Here is a 24,765-nt window from a genome sequence, read left to right as displayed (position 1 = left end):
GTGTCTTGTTCTGCCTAACCTCCATTTGGGTCCTGGGAATCCAGCTATCTTGTCTTCGTGTACCTTGACTTCGGATTGGACTACGTAAGTGACTTCACCTTGCCTCTGATTTTTGGAATGTCTCTGGACCACGTCATCTGCCTGCCGGACTTTGTTGTTGCCTGTCTCCATGCTCGACCAAAGGACTGTTTTGACTCCGCTTTTGCCACTGTTTGTTTTTGCTCCAGCTTTCCTTTTTCTTGAGACTGAGTTCTGGGATAATCCGGTTTATCTCTGTTATTGTTTACCTGCACGAAGGTCCTTTTGTTTTGCTAAGTAGCATTGCTGGTGAAGTCCTGCTAGTTTGTTAAAGACTCATTAAAGACTTTTGTTAACCCTTAATCTGCTGTGTTTGGCAATCTTTGGGGCCTGAGTCACAACAAATACTTTCAGCCAGACTATTCTATTTCAAATAACAAATCAGTGACCCACTCTCAATTACTGGCTATGATTTTTTTTAAAAGGAAATCCCTAACATTAAAAAAACCCACATATACAAGTTTGTCCTTCTAATGTACATGTTTTAACTGCCAATCCAAACACCCATCCATTAAGGGGAAGGGGGATATAAAGGATTACAACTTAGAAATAAAAACTAGTTGCACGCAGAAGGCCCTCAGATCAAATTAATGGTATCTCAGTTTAATACGACCCCATACAGAAAAGTTGGAGAAAATGTTGTTTGATACCTGCTGCTAGAAGAACTGATGGACTAATCCAATGGGCTATGCATATCAGCTACGTATGCTCACTATATCAATTTTAGAAACCATCTGAGTAACTTTGCTCACCTGGGGAAATTATGTAGAAGAAATTCTTGAACTCATCCATCCAAACCTCAGCAAGTCGTCTATTATTTTTATTTATAATCTGTCCTGTGCCTCCTGGGAAAGTATAAGGAGTGGCTTTTCGAAAAACATGTCCAACATGTGAACAAGTCACAATTTCCAAAGTTCCACCACACTGCCAAATCTGAAATCATCAAGAAGCCACCATTAAAAGAAAAAATGAAGATTGTTCAGTATGAATCAGCAAATTAAAGCTTCACCAGAAGTACTTCATATATTTTGCCTCTTTACCCTGAGGTGAGCACGCTGCACGAGAGACTATTGACCTGTATAATTTGAAAAATAACTGGGGTTAAGTACAAAGGGGTACAATTTGTAATATATAACCTGTGCAATTTGAGGCCATTAGATCATCAAAGGTGTCAATGAAGCAGCATGATGAGTTTGCTTAATTTTAATCTGACACACATATTAAACTTTAAAGCTTTATATTTGGATGTGCAGTCTGTGACCTGGATTGATTTTAAAGAGCACTTCTTTTAAGGAACAGTGAATCATTGAGTGACCCCACGAATTGTTTATATACATTTTCATTTGTCCTCTGGTATGATGTCAATACTGCCCAATACAATATCTGTACTACAGCTAAATAATTTTGGTCTACAGTATATTAAAAAGGAAAAGGTTTCCCCTGACATTAAGTCTAGTCATGTCCGATTCTGGGGATGGTGGTGCTCATTTCATTCTAAGCCGAAGAGCCACCGTTGTCTGTAGACACCTCCAAGGTAATGTGGCCAGCATGACTGCACAGAGCGCTGTTACCTTCCCACAGAAGCAGGACCTATTATCTATTCATGTTTACATGTTTTTGAACTGCTAGGAAGCTGGGTCTGACAACAGGAGCTCACCCCACTCCTCGGATTTGAACCGCTAACCTTCCGGTCAGCAAGTTCAGCAGCTAAGGGGTTTCACCGGCTGCGCCATGAGGGGGATCAGTATATTATACCTTAATAAATAAATTAAAAGAAAGCTGCCTTACCCTGAATGAAATTTCAAGGTTTTCTCCTCCCCATATATCCATGCCAGCATCATATGTCCCAATTTTTTGAAAATAGTCTCGGTCTATAGAAAAAAGGCCTCCTGCCATTGTGGGTGTCCTGTGATAAGATAAAAAATACTTCAGATTCATTCTTTCTTGACAGTGAATTCAATCAATTTGGGGTGCCAACAAAGATGATGCCAAAAATTGCAAAGAGGGAATACTGAGAAACTATCAACACACAAAGGGATCCTAGAAAGGTGCTGTATACAAAATATTGGAATATTGCCAATTCTACATTTTCACTCTAAAGCTACAGCATACCTACAGTGTAGTTACATCATTATGAACTTAAATGTAATTGCTCTTTTGGGGGTTGGTTTTTAAGTACAATTTCTAGATTTATACATAGAGATGTAGGACATTTTAAAGCTATCTGTGGACCGCATTCAGTCAGGATGTGCCGGATTTTCTTAACCAGCAAGGAGGGAAACGCAGAGGAAACACCAGATAGATACAACTGCTCCTTTTCTTCATAGGGCTCCCTAACTATTCAAAAAGGAAAAAAGTTATAGGCAGGTATAGGATGAAGAGAATGATCACCAGGGTTTATGGATGATGAAAAACAATGTGCTTCTGGGAAGGAAAAAACCAAGCATGCTAAGATTCAACCAAAAGTGCATAAGAGTGGGTGAGGTATGGAAAAAGATACTTTGGCTGGTGATAAGAGAAAGGGAACCAGAAAGGTGGAGACTTTACCCTATATAGACCTGGGAATTTATCTTAGAGAGAGTCGATATCAGAATATTGTTCACCTATCACATGAAAAATAAAATCTGTTTTGATCCTCAGTGAAATGTGACAAGAGAAGATGGGCATGTACTTCTGAGTGTTCCTGTATTTTTCAACCCACATAGAAGCTGTATCTCAAGAGTATATCATAAATGAAATTATATTTTCCTTAGTTTCTATCTCCCTACCTTTTAGGGAGAAAACAATTCATTGAAAGGGAAGTTGGTTACACTAACAACGAATAATAAAATGCCTGACTCAGAAAGGAATGGTAGTAAAGTTAATTGTAATAGCATTTCCACATTTTTCCTGTACTGCCAAATATTCTGGAAAAAGTCCAAAGCACTCACAGACATGATCAAAAACTGGGACATGTAACATGGCCATTTTAATTCACTAGAGGATTTGGGTGGAATGGCTCACTTTTAAAATACCTCACAGAACCTGCACAGAAAGTGCAGCTCTTTAGAGCTGCACAGAAAGTGCAGCTCTTTAGTTCCTCTGACATGTTTTAATGACTAAGGGTGAGAAGTCAAAATAAGCATTGCCTTTACTACATGATTCAAGCACGGCCCTTAGTATATCTGTAGTTGGTCTCTGATTCTCCTTGCCAAATTTTACTATTTAACATTTAAAAAAAAACAAAAGTCTTTAGGGAAGCTATTAGTTCATTTGTCGTCTGTTGCAGCACAGCTGCTAGGTTGTATACGGTTGGATCCACTAATTCTGCACAGCTTGATTTTTTTTTAAAATTTCCAAACCATTAAATATATATTGCCATTATATTTAAGGTAAATCATTTTACTGTTGTATATTAAAGGGCCTGAGCATACCTGGACTTTGTTATCCAACCACTGATGGATACCAAGGTCAAACCTCTTTATCCACAGAGTGATAAATATGTAAGTCAGTATTTTCCAGTTATGCAAAGCTTTTCCTCCACATTTCAACTGCTATTGAACTGGCTTCTGAGGCAGGGAAGAACAGCCAGCATCTGCTGGACCTAATCTCCCTCTTCCATAACATCTCCTCCTTATATGTTTGTGCCTTATTTAGGCTGTAAATCTGAGGGAAGGGAACTTTCAAATTAATTATTTGTAAAGTGATTTGGAAGCCTATTCAGCTGAAGGCCAGGTTATAAATACTTTTAAGTAAAGTCAAATATATAAATCTTACATGATCAATTTTTCCCCAAAACACCAAAACCAAACGTTTGCATTTATTGGGGTAAATATTCTGTTTGGATGTTAATCTGACACTGGGCTAATCTGAAAACAGAAGCAACTGCAACTTGCTCCTGCTGTATTCTCAACATATGCAGTTCTTATAACAGAAGCAACTTGCAGTTTTTCAAGTCACTCCTGACATGGAAAAAAAGTTCACATTTTAATGATCTGCTTGACTTTTCTGCAACAGATACACAAACACAGACATTTATTGGGTGGTGTAGTATATGAGGTTTTTTTGTTTTGAACAAACTGCATTTAAAAATATTGCCATATCTCATGGATTCTATTTCAAAATGTTGCATATTAAAGGTGTTATAATTTTATTTTCTACATTTATGGTATGTTATTTCCTCTCCCTGCACTTCTTGATAATTGTAAGCAGAGTTAATTGTAAAAAAATATCTGCTTAAAAGCTTCCTATTTATTTAAAACCTTTGCATTCCATCCTTCTCACCCTGAAGGGGACTCAGGGTGGAGCACAACTTATAAACGGCAAACATTCAATGCTGGGATATAAATAGATTATACACATACATAAACATTAAAATCATTTATCTCGACATTAAAATCCACTGTTTAAAACTGTCTCAATTATCCGCATCTACTTGGCATGGTAAGGTTTCCTATTGCTGCCTTATTGCTCTGTCCCAAAAGCTTGGTCCCACAGCCAAGTTTTTACCATCCTTGTGAAGATCAGGAGAGAGGAAGCTGATCTAATCTCATCAGGCGGGGAGTTAAAAAGCTGAGGGGCAATCACTGAGAAGGCTTTCTCTCTTGTCCCCGCCAACTGAGCCTGTGACAGTGGCGGGACAGATAGCAAGGCCTCCCTGGAGGATCTTAATCTCCGGGATGGTTCATAAAGGGAGATGCATTCGGACAGGTAATTTGGGCTGTTTAGGGCTTTATAGGCCAAAACCAGCACTTTGAATTGTGCTTGGTAGTAAACTGGCAACCACTCAAGCTGATGTAATATGGGAGTTGTATGCTCCCTGTATGCCGCTCCAGTTATTAACCTGGCTGCCTCTCATTGGACTATTTGAAGCTTCCAAACAGTCTTCAAAGACAACCCCACGTAGAGCTTGTTGCAGTAATCTATCCTAGATGTAACGAGAATATGGACCACCGTGGCCAAGTCTGACTTCCCAAGATACGGGCGTAACTGTGGCACACAAGTTTTAATTATGCACAAACTCCACTGACCACCCCCGCAACCTGGGATTCCAGGTTCAGCTATGAGTCCAGGAGGATTCCCAAGCTGCAAACCTGCGCCTTCATGGGAAGTGTAACCCTATCCAGCACAGGCTGTAACATTATACCCTGTTCGGCCTTGCAACTGACCAGGAGGGCCTCTGTCTTGTCTGGATTCAACTTCAATTTGCTCACCGTCATCCAGACCGTAATAGCGGCCAGGCACCGAGTCAAGATCTGGGCAGCCTCCTTAGCATCTGGTGGAAAGGAATAATAGAGTTGGACGTCATCTGTGTACAGATGGCACCTGACTCCAAAACCCCAGATGATTTTGCCCAACAGCTTCATGTTGATGTTAAACAACATGGGGGGACAATACCAAGCCCTGCAGGACACTAAAGGACAATGGCTGTGGGGCCTAGCTGGAATCCCTCAGCAACACCTTCTGGGTACAACCCTCTAGGAAGGACTGGAGCCACTGCTGAACAGTACCTCCAAGACCCATCCCTGCAAGGCGACCCAGAAGGATACCGTTTGTCAATGGTATTGAAGGCCGCTGAGTGGTCCAGGAGAACCAACAGGGACACACTCCCCCTGTCAAGCTCTCTGAGGAGATCATCCACTAAGGCGACCATAACTGTCTCAGTTCCGTGACCCGACCTGAAACCAGACTGTGACGGATCCAGATTGTCAGTTTCATTCAGAGCCCATGGAGCTGCAAGGGAACCACACATTCTAAGACTTTGTCCAGAAAGGGCAGATTGGAAACTGTCTGAAAGTTGTTCAAATCAGTGGGGTCCAGTGATGGCTTTTTCAACAGTGGTTTTATCACAGTTTCTTCTATGTTTGATGTTTTGTCTTATGTCTGTTATAACAGGCTGTGTTTTTTATTTAATTTTAGTTTGTTAAATTATAATTCATGTTTACATGTTGGATTGTTTAAATTTTGTTAATATGGATGTATTGTTGTATTCGGGCATTGAATGTTTGCCTTTTATGTTTGGAATCCGCCCTGAGTCCCTTCAAAGGAGATAGAGCGGAATATAAAGTTGTTATTATTATTATTATTGACACAAAAGCACAGTATGTCACAGAAACGAGATCTATATGCTGGATTTCATATCACAAAATCACAAGTCGAACACTTCCTAAGCGTCTAGGACTGTGTGATGTTTTTCCTCAATGCGACTGTCACCTGGTATGGCGACATCAATTATCCAGACTTTTTTCTTTTCCACAATCGTGATGTCTGGTGTATTGTGTTCTGAAACTTTGTCAGTCTGGATTCGAAAGTCCCACAGTATTTTTGCATGTCCATTTTCCACGACCTTTGAGGGTTTATGATCTCACCAGTTCTTTACTGCTGGCAGGTGGTACTTGTGACATAAGTTCCAGTGAATCATCTGGGCCACAGAGTTGTGTCTTTGTTTGTAGTCCGTCTGTGCGATTTTCTTGCAATAGTAGAGGATATGATCCATGGTTTCATCAGCTTCCTTGCACGGTCTGCATTTTGGGTCATCAGCTGATTTTTCGATCCTGGCCTTAATTGCATTGGTTCTGATGGCTTGCTCCTGGGCTGCAAGAATCAGGCCTTTTGTCTTCTTCTTCAGGGTTCCATTCATGAGTCACAACCAGGTCTTCTCCTTGTCAACTTTTCCTTCAATCTTCTCAAGGAACTGCCCATGTAAGGCTTTGTTGTGCCAGCTATCAGCTTTGGTTTGGAGTGCAGTTTTCTTGTACTGACTCTTTGCTGTGCTTTGAGAAGTTTCCAATTACTGACTTTAATTAAAGAAGGTTCTTGGCTTTCCTTGACATATTCTGCCAGGGCATGTTTTTCTTCTTCAACTGCTTGTTTGATTGGAAAAGTCCTCTGCCACCAGACTTTCTGGGCAGATAGAGCCGGTCAACATCACTGCGAGGATGTAATTAATTATGAATGGTCATGAGTTTTCTTGTTTTTCTGTCCAAATTCTCCAGTTCTGCATGTGTCCAGTTTATGATGCCAGCAGTATATCTTATGACCCATTATTATGGCCTATTATTATCATTATTATCATTATTATTATTATTATTATTATTATTATTATTATTATTATCTTGCTGGATTTTTGCCTTCCCGGAAGGAGGCATTAACCACCACCTTTACCCACTCTGCTAAACCCCCTCTGGCTTCTTTTATCAGCCAGGACAGGAAGAGGTCCAAGATGCATGTGGTCGCCCTCACCTCTCCAAGAATCCTGTCAACATCCTTGAGTTTTACAAAATGAAATGAGCAGGAGGCTTTTTGTATAGGGGGTGAGGAATTGGAGGCTACTGGGCTAAGGGATGGGGTACAGAGGTCTGATCGTCTGATAGACTGGGAGATAAGGAGGAGGGGACTATTGGGCTGGGGGATAGGAAATAGGGAATCTCACACTGAGGGAATAGGGGATAGAAGTTCCTGCTGAATTAGTCAGTATTGTATTGCTTGACTCCCAACAAGTTCTTCTGACAATTCTCTTAGGAATAATAGGATAGAATCATGAATGTCATGGGAGAAGAGCTCTAAGGTCTGTTCCCTTGGGATCGGGAGCTGGAGGGTGGCTTGTTCATATCTACCTAGCGGGGCCATTGAATTAAGTTGGAGGAAGTTGGGATCTGCTGTCAGTTGTGATGGCCATCTGTCAGAGGTACTTTGTGCTTTTCCTGCATGGCAGGGGGTTGGACTAGATAGCACATGTGGTCTCTTCTAACTCTATTATTCTATGATTCTATGAATATATTATAGTTGCTGTTCTTGTTTTTAATCTATAGAGTGCATTCATCCTACACCCTTCTAGGATACCATAAGTTCTAGGATACCATAAGCTGGTATGGGCTTGATCAGACCCCACTTTTCTTCCTCTCCAAAACCCTCAACATCCTGTTGTTCCTTGTAAGCAATGAACATACTTAATGCTCTTTTGGTGAATTTAAGAAATTTTGCTTAATTTACAAATATATTTCTGCATTTTGAGAAGTGCCAGACAAGAAAAAATCACTAGCATGTCTGCAAATAATTCCGCCCCTGCTAAACTGATGGGCACACAGACAGATTCTATAGAAAAAAAGAATGCTTTCCTGAAGTTTAAATTGAAATGAACTTCTCTTTTCTATGCTGTACAAATCTTCTGTATTTCTCTCTCTCTCTCTATATATATCTTCTATATCTATATCTATCTCTATCTCTATATCTATAATAAAAGTGAATGTTTGTATGTATGTATGTATGTATGTATGCGGAGGGCGGAAGTGTATGTGGCAGCTTTCTGATTGGCTCTCACTTTCACAGGCCACAGAAACTTGCACGAGCGACGGACCTGGACCAAACTTGGCACACATAACCCCCATGACCCCCTATACGTCCTGGTGAGGTATGGGAGAGGACAAAGGATGATGGATTTGTAGTACTTTCAACCCCTTTGGCTCCCACAGACCACTGTGCCCCCCAACAAAGACCGATAAAGACCAAACTTGGCACACAGAGCCCCCATGACCCAATCTACTCCCTGCTGTGGTTTGGAGGAGGGCAGACCATGGATAATGGGACTTCAAGTACTTCAACTCACTTTCCTGAGACCGCTGCGACCCTCACCCGATGACTGATCAAGACCAAACTTGGCATACATAACCCCCATGACCCCCTTTAGTTCCTGGTGAGGTTTGGGGGAGGATAGACAATGGATGATGGGATGTGTACTACTTTCCAACCCTTCAATTTCCACAGAACACTGCGGCCCCCAACAAAGACTGATAAAAACCAAACTTGGCACATAGAGCCCCCATAACCCACTCTACCTTCTGGTGTGGTTTTGGGGAGGATGCACCATGGATGATGGAACTTGCAGTACATTCACTCAGTTCCTGAGACCACTGTGACCCACACCACTGATGAATCAGGATCAAACTTGGCACACAGAGCCCCCATGGTTCACTAGACATTCTGGTGCAGTTTGGAGGAGGATGGACCACGGGTGATTGGACTTGAAGTACCTTTACTCACTTCCTGAAACCACAGCAACACTCATACAGTTACCAAGACAGACCAAATTTGGCACAGAGAGCCCTCATGGCCAACTCAATACTGTGGAGCAGTTTAGGGAGGATGGACTACGGATGATGGGACTTGCAGTACCTTAACTCACTTTCTGAGACCACTGTGACCCTCATCTAATGACTAATCAAGACCAAACTTGGCACACAGAGCCCCCATGACCCACTCTACATCCTGGTGCAGTTTCAAGGAGGTTGGACCACGGATGATGGGACTTGCAGTACCTAAACACACTTTCTGAGACCACTGCAACCCTCACCAATGACTGATCTAGACCAAAATTGGCACAGAGAGCCACCATAACCCATCCAGGGACTGTGTGGAGGAGGATGGGTCATGCACGATGGGATTTGCAGTAACTTCACTAACTGATAACTGATAAAGAACACCTTTGCTACACAATTCCTTTCTCAAATAACCCAGGCAGTGCCGGGTCCCCAAGCTAGTTACCAATAAAGACCAAACTTGGCACACAGAGCCCGCATGACCCACTCTACATCCTACTGCAGTTTGGAGGAGGATGGACCATCGATGATGGGACTTGCAGTACCATCACTCACTTTCTGAGACCTCTGTGACCTTCATCCAATGACTGATCAAGACCAAAATTGGCACATAGACCTCTCATTTATGCCCTGGTGTAGTTTGGCCAGGGATGGACCATGGATTATGGGACTTGCAGTACCTTCACTCAAGTGCTGAAACCACTGCAACCCTCATCCAATTACTGATAAAGACCAAACTTAGCACACTGAGTCTCCATGATGCACTCTACATCCTGCTGTGGTTTGTAGGAAGATGCACCATGGACAATGGGACTTGCAATACCTACACTCCCTTCCTTAGACTATTACAACTGCCAACAATGATGGATCAGGACCACAATTTACACAGAGAGGCCGCATAACCCACTCTACAGGAATGGTTTGGAAGAATTTGGAGATGGATGATGGGACTTGCAGTCACTTCACTCACTTCCTGAGACTACTGAAACCCTCACCAATGACTGATCAAGACCAAACTTGGAACACGGAGCCCCTATGAACCACTCTACATCCTGGTGCACTTTTGAGGAGGACAGACCATGGATAATGAGACTTCAAGTACCTCCACACACTTCCCAAGACGGAGCCCTCATCTAATGACCAATCAAGACCAAACTTGACACTCAGAGCCCCCATGAGCCATTCTACATCCTGGTGCTGTTTGGAGGAGGACGGACGATGGATGATGGGACTTGCAGTACCTTCACTCACTGCCTGAGGCCACAGTGACACTAATCTAAATACCCACTTGACATCCTGGTACAGTTTGGAGGACTGACCACAGATGATGGGACATGCAGTACCTTCACTCACTTTCTGAGACCACTGTGACCCTCATCCAATGAGTGATCAAGACCAAAGTTGGCACACAGAGCCCCCATGATCCACTCTACATCCTGGTGAGTTTTGGACAATGGATGATGGGACTTGCAGTACATTCCCTCACTTCCTGAGACCACTGCAACCATCATTCAATGACTGATCAATGACCCCAACAATAACGGACCTGGACCAAACCTGGCACACATAACCCCCATAACCCCCTTTACATCCTGGTGCAGTTTGGCTAAGGATGAACAATGGATGATGGGATTTGCAGTACTTTCAAACTTTTGGTTCCCACAGACTACTGTGGCCCCCACCAATGACAGATCAAGACTAAACTTGGCACACAGACCCTCCCACCCCTCCATGACCAACTTTACAAACTGGTGCTGTTTGGGGGAGGATGGACCAGGGACTATGGGATTTGCAGTACCTTCATCCGATTCACTTTCCACATCAGTCCCCACGAATCACAGACCTGGACCAAACTTGGCACACAGAGCATTCATGGCCCACTTTACATTCTGGTCCAGTTTTTAGAAGGATTAACAATGGATGATGGGATTTGCAGTACCTTCACTCACTTTCTGAGACTGCTGCGACCCTCATCCAATGAGTGATCAATACCAAAGTTGGCACACAGAGCCCCCATGACTCACTCTACATCCTGGTGTGGTTTGGGGGAGGATGAACCATGGATGGTGGGACTTGCAGTACCTTCACTCACTTCCTGAGAGCACTGAGACCCTCATCAATGACCAATAAAGACCAAACTTGATTCACAGAGCCCCTATGACCCACTCTACATCCTGGTGCAGTTTTTAGAAGGATGGAAAATGGATGATGGGACTTGAAGTACCTTCACTCACATCCTGAGACCACTGAGACCCTCATCCAATGACCGATAAAGACCAAAATTGACACAGAGCCCCCATGACCAACTCTACATCCTGGCACAGTTTGAAGGAGGATGGACTGTGGGTGATTGGACTTGCAGTACCTTCACTTACATCCTGAGAGCACTGCGACCCTCATCTAATGACCGATAAAGACCAAACTTGGCACACAGAGCCCCCATGATCCACTCTACATCCTGGTGCAATTTGGCAAAGGATGGAAAATGGACGATGGGACTTGCAATACCTTCACACACTTCCTGAAACCACTGCAACCTCCACCAATGAGAAATCATGATGAAACTTGCCACACAGAGACTCCATGACACACTCTACAACCTGGTGTGGTTTGTGGGATGATGGACAATGGATGATGGGACTTGAAGTACTTTCACTCACTTCCCGAAACCACTGTGCGCCCCAATAACAACTGATCAAGATCAAACTTGGCACACAAAGCCCCCTTGACCCGCTGTATGTCCTGGTGCTATTTGGAGGGGGATGGACCATTGACAATGGACTTGCATATGGGATTTGTAGTTCACACACTCCCACTGAACTAGCTCACATGGAATCTAGACTAAATTTGGATCACAGACAAGCAATGCCTTTCTCAAATGACCCGAGCATCGCCGGGTGCCCAAGCTAGTATATAATAAAAGTCAATATTTGTATGTTTCTATGTTTTTGTGAGGCGGGAGGGAGGGTGGTGTATGTGGCAGCTTTCAGATTGCCTGCCACTTCCACAGGCCACTGCGACTTGCACGGATGACAGACCTGGACTAAACTTGGCACATATAACCCCCAAGACCCCCTTTATGTCCTGGTGCAGTTTGGGGGAGGATGGACAATGGATGAAGGGACTTTCAGTTCCTTCACTTACTTCCTGAGCCTACTGTGACCCTCATCCAATGACTGATCAAGACCAAATTGGCACACAGAGCCCCCACGAACCACTCTACAACCTGGTGCAGTTTGGAGGATGAACCAGGGATGATGGTACTTGCAGTACCTTCACTCACTTCTTCATTGAAACCCACACCAATGACTGATCAAGATTAAACTTAGCATACAGAGCCCCCATGACCTACATCCAGGTGCAGTTTGTGACACAGTGGACCATGGATTTGCAGTACTTTCAGTACCATGGACTTGCAGTACTTTCGATCGCCTCCTGATACCACTGCAACCCACATCAATGGCTGATCAAGACCAAACTAGGCACACAGTTTGGAGGAGGATGGACCATGGACAATGGGACTTGCATATGAGGACTATAGTTCACCTGCACCCACTGAACCAAGCTGACATTTGATCTAGACTAAACTTGCAGCACAAACAAGCAATGCCTTTCTCATATAATCCGGGCACTGCTGGGTCCCCAAGCTAGTATAGAATAAAATTACTGATAATAAAGTACACTCAAGTACAGGTAGTATATCCCACCTACCCTTTGTGCAAGGGACTTCAAACTGTTCACTCTTGCAAGTACTGAGTAAAGCATGAAGGATCTTCTGGTTCCAGCTGACTTTTAAAAATACACCTTGTTTTACTATGTTCTCTATCCACTTAATAGCTTCTAATGATATGTTTCTCACAATCCCTTCCAGCTTTAGTTTTTTCTAATACAGATTTTTACCTCATAGTTACTATCAGGCGAACCAACTCAGATATTATTTTTTAATTAAAAATAAATGCTAAAGACTAATCACAGACTAATCACAGTAATCGATGTTCCCACCTGACTGGAAGAGTTCTGTCACCTTTCCTTCGATCCATTTCTCTTTGAGGGACAGGATACCATCGGAAATTCAACTTCCAGTTAAATCCACCATACGTCATATCAGAACCTGCCATATATTCAAAGGTATCATCACTGATGACATCAATGATAGGACAAACCACTGTTCTCCTACAGAAAAAAAATGGTACACATTGTTACAGATTAAAAATAACGACAATGTATTGCACTGTATAATATAGGACAACCTCATTTACATGCCGTTATCACAACCACATAATAACACCTTAGCAGTATTATAATCTTAAGCACATTTTCTAGAGCTAGTTCCGTGAAACGTAGTGGGTTTGTACATCTGAATATATGTGCCGACACGGAATACCAACTGCAGCAAGCAATATTTCAGAGACGGGACCTGACAAACCATCTCTGAGAATTCTTTGCCTAAGAAAGAATACATATACACATTGAATTATGCTGTTAATACACACTTTTTATATCTTCAAGTTTTAAATAATACTGGCATAAAGGAAAACTGAATGAACAATTGCCCATTTAAAACAGAATGCCAGATCGAAGAACAGTCAACCTCCTGCTGCATTCAGGAGAGAGGGTGAATATTTCTGTTACTGAGTTTTAAACAATACAATTGTTTATGTGCATCATAATGCCTCATCCTTCCAAATATTTTGTATAATGAATGTATAATACTGATTTACAGGATGTAGAGATGAAAACCAGGTTGTAAACTTGAATATTTTAGAGCTTTTAATCAAACATTCCAAGATAACATGCATTTCCAAAACAGTTAAATAGGCATGGTCGAGTCAATGCTAAGCACTTTACTTCAGCAGAAAGTTCTATCAATTTTAGTTACTTCAACGGATCTTAACAATGTATTTGGTGTTTAACTATGACCAGTTGAAGCATTAAAAGAAGAGCTCTTGTTGCAAACTCATGAAGAGCATATGAAATCATCAGTTGTTCTGTGTGTAAATTAAAAAATATAATATTACGGTATATCTAGCATACCCTACTGCACAGTTAAGAATGCTTTAGAGGGCAATGCTGCTTACTATATATTTTACTGATTCAGCAGTTTACATCCAAATTTAGCACATTGCATGTTTCTTGTGAAAACAGCATAGTAGGAAATGTATTTTAGATTAAGATAATAATATTTAAAACGTTACTTCATAAAACAAAGTACTGTATTAATGACCAGAAGAAGAGAAAGGGCACAGTGGAAGAACATTGGTAGGTTACTCACCTGTAACCATGTTTCTTTGAGTGGGCCTCTGTGAATCCACACTTATGGAGAATCTGCGCCTGCGCAGGTCCCAACAGAAAAACTTCCCAAGTTGAAACTTTTAAGTTTTGGCGGTAACTCCGCCCAGCCGTCCGCAGGGCATAAAAGGCGCCCCGCGCGCGCGCTTCGCCATACCTTACGCCGCATAGCGAGGAATAGGGGGAGGTTTGCAAGAGGGGACGGCCGGGCAGGTTAGTGTGGATTCACAGAGGCCCACTCGAAGGAACATGGTTACAAGTGAGTAACCTACCATTTTTCTTCGTGGCCTCTGTGAATGCACACTTATGGAAAGCTAGCAATCTTAGGTCCCGGATGGCAGGAAACAAACCAACACCATTTGAAGGACCAAAACATGTTTTATTAACATTTCAAAAATCTTGCACATCACATGTATATATCAAGTGTAACACAAGCATATACATATCTGTATACATCACCATGGTGTATAAGCGCATATACAACCAACAGGCAACACATCTCACCTAAGATCTTGATATCAAGACAATAAAAAACTGGTAGGTACAATGGTAAACACATGTCCTCGGTTGAGGACAGAAAGACATTAAATGAGTCCAGCATTTAATGTCTTTCTAGGGATAACAAGCAGGGGCGATGTGAATATCCAGTACATGCAAGCATCATAATGTACATTGCAGGCATATAATATTGTAAGAACGTTACATAGAAGAAGACAGTACAATTTGCTCTCCTGAAAAAGGAGGGGAGAGCAGGATGTTAACACACAAACTTCTTTGCACTGTAACTGGTAGCGCAATGTAAGAGAAGAAAACCCCAGGAAAAAGGAGGGGAGAGCAGGATGTTAACACACAAACTTCTTTGCACCGTAACTGGTAGCGCAATGTAAGAGAAGAAAACCCCAGGAAACCCGAGTGACTGTATTCAAAGGGGGCAAGTTGACAAAATTGCCCGACCGAAGGCGGTTTCTCTTCGAGACGGGGTGTCCAGTCGATAATGGGAGATGAAAGTCATTGGGTTAGACCAAATGGCCGCCTTACAGATTGAGTCCAACGGGATCCCCCGTAGGAATGCCGTTGTGGCAGCCATGGCTCTGGTCGACCTTGATTGAGCCGACGAAGGCGGAGACTTACGTGCCAGTTCGTAGCAAAGTTCGATTGTCGAGGCAATCCACTGAGAAAGCTGCTGCGAGGAGAGTGGTATCCCCAATGTGTCCGTCGCATAAGCAACGAAAAGTCTGGGAGTCTTTCGTAAGGCAGCAGTCCTCTGCCTGTAAAACAATAATGCCCTCCGAACATCCAGAGAGCCGGTAGAACTATGTCCTCATTGATATGGAAGGAGGACACCACTTTCGGTAGAAAAGTGATGTCAGTCCTTAGGACTACTCGGTCAGTATGAAAAAGCAGGTAAGGTTCGTTGACCCTTAAAGCTGCCAACTCTGAAGGCCTACGGGCAGACGTGATAGCAACCAGGAAGGAAACCTTCCATGAGAGTAGCCGAAGATCTGTTGTGGCCAAAGGCTCAAAGGGAGGGCCAGTCAGCTGGGAAAGGACCGATGTCGAGGCTCCATCCCGGTGTCGGTGGATGAACCGGCGGGTTGAGGTGATTGTAGCCTCTCAGAAACATTTTGATGAGATGAGATGATTTCCAGTCTCTGGAAGTACCAGGAGATTGCAGTGACATAAGACTTTAAAGAAGCCAGGGTACGCTTCTGAGTCGCTAGGGAAAGGAGAAAGTCCAAGACCGTCGGTATCGACGGTGGAAATTCAGGTATCGCTCGCTCCCGAAGGAACTCTCAAAGGCGCCCGATGTGGTATGCATACGCTCTCGATGTCGAAGGCTTGTGGGCCGCTTCTAGGATCGATCGGAGTTCGGGACCGAAGGATCCTAGAACGTTATCCTCCATGCTGCCAGATGTAGGGATGAGACGTCTGGGTGTAGAAGGAGGTCGTTCTCTCTCGACAAGAGATCTGGGCGAGGTGGCAATCTGATAATCCTAGAGTTGGAGAGTCTCAGGAGTACGGGAAACCACACCTGTCTTTGCCATTCTGGTGCAATGAGGATGCAGTTGGCCTGGGACATCTCGATTCTCTCAATCACTTGCAGTAGGAGACGAATCGGTGGGAAGATGTATAGGAACTGAGTCGACCAGTCCAGCATGAATGCATCTCCTAGACACCCCGGAATGGCGTCTTGGGTCAGGCGGGCCCCGAAAAGGGGAAGCTGACAATTGTCTGGAGAAGCAAAAAGGTCGACCGTGGGAATGCCCCACATGTCAAACAGGGCATGAAGCTCCATCGTGTCGAGCTTCCATTCGTGGGATGTCGACGTTGAGCGACTGAGGGAGTTGGCCTGGTCGTTCAGGTGACCTGGAAGGTGAAGTGCCGATGGAAAAATCGCATGCTGGTTGCACCACTCCCACAGCGCTACGGCTAGCTTCAGAAGGTTTCTCGAGCCAGTGCCCCCCTGCTTGTTGATATAATACATGGCCACCATGTTGTCTGTTTGGATCTGGACCACGTATTCTGTCAGGAGGGGCAGGAAGGCTTTGAGGGCCTTGAAAATGGCTAACAGTTCTAGATAGTTTATGTGGTGAGATTGTTCTTTTGGGGACCACACATCTTGTATGGAGAAGTGGCCTGTGTGGGCGCCCAGGCAAACGTCGACAAGTCGGTTGTGAGAATGGCTGATGGCTGTCTCGCATGGAAGGGAAGACCTATGCAGACGTTTCGATGACTCCTCCACCAGTCCAGGGAGCGTTGAACTGCGGTCGGCATCGACAGGAGTTTTGTTTCAGTGTCTCGACAGGGATCGAAGTTGTCGAGGGACCAACGTTGTATGGGGCGCATCTTGAGACTGGCAAACGGTGTGACCATTACCGTGGAAGCAATATGTTCCAGGAGAATTTGGACTTGGTGTGCCTTGAGTTTGGAGGGGAAGAGGCATCGTGAGATCTCGCGCTGACTGGTGGGAGGGACACCCTTTCTCTTGTTGAATCGAAGTCGACGCCTATAAACTTTATTGATGTCGTCGGTGTAAGGTGAGATTTTTCGGCATTCAACTGTAGGCCGAGCTCCTGCAGCAGGTTGAGGGTGAAGGCGATCTGGTCCTAGAGGAGGTCTGATGATCTTGAGGCCAGCAACCAGTCGTCCAGGTAAGGAAAAATGCGGATTTTCCTTCTTCTGAGATACGCGGCAACCACGGACATGCATTTGGTAAATGTTCTGGGTGCCGTCCCGAGGCTGAACGGGAAGACGGTAAATGAGAAGGTCTTTTCCTCTTATCTTGAAGGAGAGAAACCTTCTGTGGCCTTCCCGGATGGATAAATGGAAGTATACGTCTTTTAAGTCTATTGATGCAAAAAAGTCGATGAAGCATGGGGATAATTGACGATACCGTCACCATTCTGAACTTGGCCGGTTTTATGAACTTTTTCAGTGCCCTGAGGTCGAGGATTGGTCGGAGAGAGCCGTCCGGCTTTGGTACTGTAAAGTACCTGTAGAAGAAGGCACGACCGTCTAAGCGAGATGGAGACCTTCGGATCGCCCCTTTTTTCCAACAAGGAGTTGACTTCTGCCAAAATCGGGGGAGATGGGTCGGTTCGAACAATAACTCCGGTTGGAGGTAAGTCTTTGAACTGCAACGTGTAACCGTCTCGAATAATCTTTAGCACCCATGCATCGGATGTGATGTGGTGCCAGGCATGAATGAAATTTTTTTAGATGATCTCCAAACTTGACAGGATTGTCGATCACAGTGTTGAGAAGGTGTAGCAACGAGGGCAAGGTGGGCACGGCAGAAATAACGGACACGGATTCGGTATCGTCGGGGAAGACGTCAAACCCGACGTCTGGAGTTGCCATTGGTCTGAGTTTGACGAGACTGGGCCCTTTGGGGTTGTTGCGCTCGGCGTTGTTGTTGTTGCTGGGGCTGTGCCTAAGCTGCAGGAAGTGGGCGAAGACTTTGCCTCGTCGACTGGTGACGATAGGATCTGAAGCGGCATTGGTGGTATCCATACCACCATGTACACTGGGTTTGTGGATGAGTCTCGACACCACACTTCGAAGCAAGTATTTTGTAGTCCTGGTTTGACTTTAGCTTATCGTCCGTTCCAGCGTTGAACAAGCCGAGGGCATCGAAGGGAAAATCCTCGATGACTTGGCGGGACGACGAAGACAAGCCAGAGGAACGCAGCCAGGAGTGTCTTCGGATAGCTATGGTATGGGCTATCATCTTGCCCGCAGTATCGCCGGTATGCTTAGCCATCTGCATCTGATGGTGAGCCAGGGAAGTCGCTTCCTGAGATAACGCAGAAAGGACTGCTCGATCTTCATCAGACAATTTTGCCAGAAAGGGTTGGGCCTTTTCCCATATGATCTGCTGGTAGGCCCCCATACAGGCTCCATAGTTGGCCATTCTTGCCAAGAGGAAGGCTCCCGAATACAGTTTTCTGCCCACAGCGTCAAAACGCTTTCCTTCTCGGTCCGAAGGGGTGTTAGACTGTCTTCCGGACAGAGCCGCTTTGACAACGATGGAGTTAGGGTCTGGGTGGTGCTTGAGCCATTCTAACCCTTTGTCGTCGGTATGGTACCAGGCTTCGATGCGCTTGGACGTCGGTGGTATCGAGGAAGGAGTTTTCCAAGATGCCTGTATTACTTCCAGCAGATAGGGGAGAAAAGGCAGGAGGGGGGCCGGAGGCGCTTCAGATTGGACCCTCTTAAACACAGGATCGGTCACAGCCTTGGACGTTTGCTTGACCTCGAGACCGAGAGTCTCAGCCATCCTGGCCATCTGGTCGGCGAAAGCTCGAACGTTGTAGGTGGGTGATGGAGGGTCTGCCTCATAAGCGTCGTGTGTCGGCGATCTCTCGATGGCGAGGGAAAGAACCGACTCTGAATGGATCGAGCCTTCGATGTCTTTGTCTTGGTCGTCCTCCTCAGATGCATGAGGAGACGAAGAAGGTTGTCTGGAAGCAGCTGGAAGCGGCCTAGCAACTCCCACTGGAGATGACGGGGGAGGAGGCTGCTTGGAAGCTGAGGCCTGGGCAGCTCTAGTCAATCACGTAGTTTGGCGCCCTCTCTCTGGTGTTGACGGAGGCGGGAAGAGTTCTTGCTGCGTGGTCGAACGTTGCTGAGGGAGTTCTATCACGGTCTGAACCGATTGCTCCGGTGAGACGTGGGCCTCTACCTCAGGTTGAACCTTTGGTGTAGGCTCGATCGAGAGAGGTTGTTGCTGGGCCGGTTGAATTGGCGACGATCATGACAAAGAAGTCGCCAAGGAGGTCTGAGCCACTCTTCTCGATGAAGAAGAGGAAGAAGAGCGCGGTTGGGCCCTTTTCTTAGCTGGAGGCTGTGAGGATTGAAGGAATTTCCCCGAGGTTGGGGGAACCGCAGGCAGAGTTGATTTGGCCCGTCTAGCCTCCTCATGAGATCGTTTGAAAGCAATTCTCATGGGCGAGGTCGAAGGTGGAGTGGCGGAGTTCGACCTTGTTGATCGGACCGAGGCCACAGAACTCGACGTGGACGGATGCCTCGCCGGCACTGTTTGCGTTATGAGGGTGCATGGTTGTTTAGCTTGGCGAGGTCTTCTCGACGCAGTAGAGGCCACCGAGGCCACCGAGGCCGGTCTAGTTGGTCGGGAGGCAGACGATGTTGAAGGAGCAGCTGACGGTTGAGACATCGCGGCTGTCGACGTCGACGGCTGAGGGGCTAAGGTCTGTCCGTAAAGCAACACCTTCAGCCGAGCTGCTCTATTCTTTCTTGATTGTGCCATGAGGGCCTGGCAGTGTCGACAAGTCGAAGTATTATGGCCCTCACCGAGGCACCGGAGGCACTTTGAGTGCTTATCTGAATCAGGCAGTTTTCTCGAGCATTGAACACAATGCTTAAATCTGATCGTTGACATAATAGGAAATTCCGAGCGGGACGTGCGGCGGAAAAAACAGGAATGGCGGAGCGCGCGCGCAGGGCGCCTTTTATGCCCTGTGGATGGCTGGGCGGAATTACTGCCAAAACTTAAAAGTTTCAACTTGGTAAGTTTTTCCGTTGGGACCTGCGCAGACGCAGATTCTCCATAAGTGTGCATTCACAGAGGCCACGAAGAAAAATACACGTTGTTTGCATCCAAACACTCTGTTTTAATCCTTATGTCTACAGTAGACCAAGGAAAGACTCTTATCTGATACCATTCAATAGCTTTCTATTATGTTTGCTTTCCAGATAAATGATAGAAAGCAAATGCAACTCATAACAACATTAATAAAAGTGTAGAGTGTCTGAAATTTCTGATTCATTAGTATAGCTTACACTTGCCTAAAATGTGAAAACTATCATGTTGCCCACCTCATCTTCAATTAATCATTTTGTAGGCACCTCTTGACTACAAATTCCCCAAATGTTAATGATTTACATAGTGTACCCACTTCTTCCAAGGATTCCAGCTTTGCAAAAACAGTTTAGCTGAATTAGTAAATATTAACCTTCAATATGTTTTATAAAATAACCACCTGTCAGCTTTTATGCGTGCTAACAGAGGCTCGAGCCATCCTACTGTGCATTCACAATGAGCATCTAAAAAGGTAATGACTTGGCCCTTAGAAGCAGCAGCTCCTTTCAATCTGGCTCTGATTAGTCCAGAACGCTGCTCCATTCGAATCACGTGGACTGGTATTTGTAACTTTTTCACATAGTTCTCCAAGAGTCTCTTCAAGAAGTCTGAAAAATATGAACAAACAAATGGGGGCAATGTATCACTAACATAACAAACGCAATAAATGGAATCTTATGTTGGATTCTGTCCAAAGGACATCTTTTACAAAAGAGCTTTTCAAAAGTTCAATTCATCTATTTACAGGGCAATCCTGCATTTCTATTTGTAGGTAAATATCCCTGTTCAGTAATTTCAGGTAATATGCCTAAGATTACAATTGCAGGTCCTAAATTTCTAAAGATAAAATCAAATTTGGATGCATGGACTTAAAATTACTTTGAAGTACTTGACAGTACTAAAATACCCTCTAAATCAATGGTTCTCAACCTGGGGTCCCCAGATGTTTTTGGCCTTCAACTCCCAGAGATCCTAACAGCTGGTAAACTGGCTGGGATTTCTGGGAGTTGTAGGCCAAAAACCTCTGGGGATTCCAGGTTGAGAACCACTGCTCTAAATAGTCATTTAAAGAGCAGTGAAAAGAAAGCAATATTAATAGTATCTTAGGCCTTTTATTATTAATAGAAGGATTAAATACAAGTTTAGTTAGCTCTTAAATGCATTATAAATGCTAGCATTTTCTGCATTTAGTATATTTCAAACATTATTTTCTAGTCTTCAAAAGAAAACACATCCATTTAGGCCTAAATCCAATCTTCAGTACCACCAAGGGAAGATTCAATGAATCAATGAAACCTATGCAAGTATTGATATATCAAGTTCACACTGACTTAATGGGCTTATTTTAGTTGCAATTAACATTTGTATTTCACCTTTTTAGTACAGATCTTAACATCAAAATTGTCTGTACTGTTCAGTAATCCTAATGCTTCTTTGACTGAAGCGAATTTCTCCACATGTAATAAGAACATTGTTCTACAAATTTCCATGAAAACACTCTTAATTATGTTCAGAGGAGGTTATGTTCTCTTAATTTAAAAATAACTTGTTTTGTATCATAAACTTCTGATTTTTTTCATGAAAACAATACATGATTGCATGTGAAAAATGTATATGGAAACAATTCATTAACATTTTTATAACAGGCATGGGGAAAGTAAAGACTGCACTTTGAGTCATTCCACAAAGCCTTTTTGCCCACTCATTTAAAAATGTTTTTTAACAAACAAATGCTTAATCAAACCCCAAAACTTGGCAGTTAGGCTTCTTTTATCTCTTACATGACAAATGGGTACAAATGCTTCAATATCTTGGCTGTTACAGAAAGTTGTGTCTTAAAAGCGTGATGGTTACAAGAATGGTTCTATCTTTGTTACAAAAGAGTTTCTTCTCTCCCTCCAAACAAAACAAGAATCCCAACAGGACTGTGTCTTTGCCAGAGATTCTTCAGTAGCCCAGATAAATCTAGCCTGATTCTACCCTGCTACTACCCAGCTATTCTCCTAATAGCTGTCAGTTTGCTTTAGCTAACCTGCTGGCAAACTTCTGGCTAAGCCTTTGCCTTTTCTTCTAACCCTTAACACCAAACTCCTAAACACCCCTTCCTCTTCAAACCCCAAACTCCCAACTCATCTCTCTCTAGCACACAAGCCTCATTCCCCCTTCTAAAACGCTCCTTTTTTCCCTCTCAGCTTCTCCTAAATTCCGCCCCCTTTTTCTCTACCAATCCCGGCCATTCCCTGCTGTCTAAAGCCTAAGACACGCCCCCCTCTCTGCAACTTTCTAAGATGGCGTCTTCCCTACTCTAAAATGGCCGCTGATGCTTCGCCTTGCCCATTACTTATCCTTCTAGACCTACAGGCTTTTCCAGGCCCTGCACCCTGGCTTCTAATAAGGTAAGGGTTCTTTACACCCGCCTCTTAGGAAATCTGCTACAAAACAGGAGCTTCTTTGTTAAGCTCCAAGGCCAAAGAAGCAGATGGCAAAAACAGAAAAATGGCCTGCCTAAGGGGAGCATGCATGCTCCATCAGTGTTCAACATTTACACAAATGACCAGCCATTGCCAGAAGGGACAGAGAATTTCATCTATGCTGATGATCGTGCCACCACCACTCAAGCAGAGAGCTTTGAGAGTGTTGAACAGAAGATCTTCAAAGCTCTAGGTGCTCTTACTGCCTATTACAGGGGAAACCAGCTGATTCCTAATCCATCTGAAACACAGACGTGTGCTTTCCATCTTAGAATCATAGAATTATAGAGTTGGAAGAGACCTTATGGGCCATCCAGTCCAACCCCCTGCCAAGAAGCAGGAAGACTGCATTCAATGCACTTAAGAACAGACAAGTATTTCGAGCTCTGAGGATTACCTGGGAAGGAATCCCACTGGAGCACTGCAGCACATCCAAATACCTGGACCGTTCTCTGACCAACAAGAAACACTGTCTGAATATCAAGCAAAAAGTGGGTGCTAGAAACAATATCATAGGAAAGCTGACCAGCAGAACCTGGGGATCACAACCAGATACAGTGAAGACATCTGCCCTTGCGCTTTGCTGCTGAGTATGCATGTCCAGTGTTGAACACATCTCACCATGCTAAAACAGTGGATGTGGCTCTTAATGTGACATGCCGAATTATCACAGGATGTCTGTGAGAAATTATACTGTTTACCTTACATTGCACAACTTGACATCCGCCAAGAAGTAGCAACCAACAGTGAAAGGACCAAGACAGCGACAGCGATAGTGACAGCGATAGCCCATCGGCTATCAGCCAGCACACCAATGACTTAAATCAAGAAATAGTTTTTCAAGATCTACAGAGACACCCGCAAGAACATCTCAGCAAGTGAGAGTCCAAAAGTGACAGACTAAAACCCAGACTCTAAATCCATGGCTTTTTTTGTGTTAAAAGCAACTTGAGAAACTGCAAGTTGCTTCTTGAGTGAGGGAATTGGCCATCTGCAAAGATGTTGCCCAGGGGATGCCTGGATGTTTTGATGTTTTACCGTCCTTGTGGGAGGTTTCTCTCATGTCCCCGCATGGGGAGCTAACAGAGGGAGCTCATCCACGTTCTCCCGTTTAGAACCTTCGACCTGTCGGTCTTCAGTCCTACCGGCACAAGGGTTTAACCCACTGTGCAGCCGGGGGCTCCAAATCCATGGCTGATACCAAATGAGAGACTCCCTCCTGGGCACACAGAAAACTGGACAACTTGGAAGGTGCTGAACAGACTGTGCTCTGGCATCAAAAGGTGCAGAGCCAACCTTAAGAAATGGGGTTACAAAGTGGAGTCCATGACATGCGAGTGTGGAGAAGAGCAAACCACAGACCACATACTACAACGCAACCTGAGCCCTGCCACATGCACAATGGAGGACCTCCTTATAGCAACACTAGAGGCACTCCAAGTAGCCAGGAACTGGTCAAAGGACATTTAATATAATGCCAAGCTTTCAAACTATGTGTTTTTAAAAATAAATACAATACATCTGTACCCTTGGCTCGCTCCTAAAATGATAAATAAAAAATAAATCTCTTACAAATCTAGAACAGATGCCACATGACATTACATTTTGCTAATGTAATGCTCCATGCAGTCATGTCAGCCACATAACCTTGGAGGTGTCTACAGACAACGCCGGCTCTTTGGTTTAGAAATGGAGATGAGCATCAACCCGCAGAGTCGAACATGACTGGACTTAAATGTTGGGGGAAACC

The 24,765-nt window shown here is 44.2% G+C and overlaps 1 protein-coding gene across 2 annotated transcripts in view; it reads right to left on the bottom strand.

Moving 5' to 3' along the window:
* The window catches only part of GALNT1 (polypeptide N-acetylgalactosaminyltransferase 1), a 116,773-nt gene that overhangs the window by 17,333 nt on the left and 74,675 nt on the right, over nt 1–24,765 (bottom strand). For both annotated transcript variants that reach the window (XM_060781426.2, XM_060781425.2), the window contains 4 exons: nt 20,945–21,152; nt 13,155–13,325; nt 1,867–1,984; nt 831–1,011 (listed from right to left, as the gene is read on the bottom strand). In XM_060781426.2, the coding sequence (XP_060637409.1) occupies nt 831–1,011; nt 1,867–1,984; nt 13,155–13,325; nt 20,945–21,152 (678 nt within the window). The remainder of the gene's footprint in view (nt 1–830; nt 1,012–1,866; nt 1,985–13,154; nt 13,326–20,944; nt 21,153–24,765) is intronic.

The sequence above is a fragment of the Anolis sagrei genome, chromosome 6 (assembly GCF_037176765.1).
Source record: "Anolis sagrei isolate rAnoSag1 chromosome 6, rAnoSag1.mat, whole genome shotgun sequence".
Lineage (NCBI taxonomy): Eukaryota > Metazoa > Chordata > Lepidosauria > Squamata > Dactyloidae > Anolis > Anolis sagrei.
The sequence above is the reverse complement of the archived record's forward strand: the minus strand, read 5'-3'. Positions and strand labels throughout refer to the sequence as shown.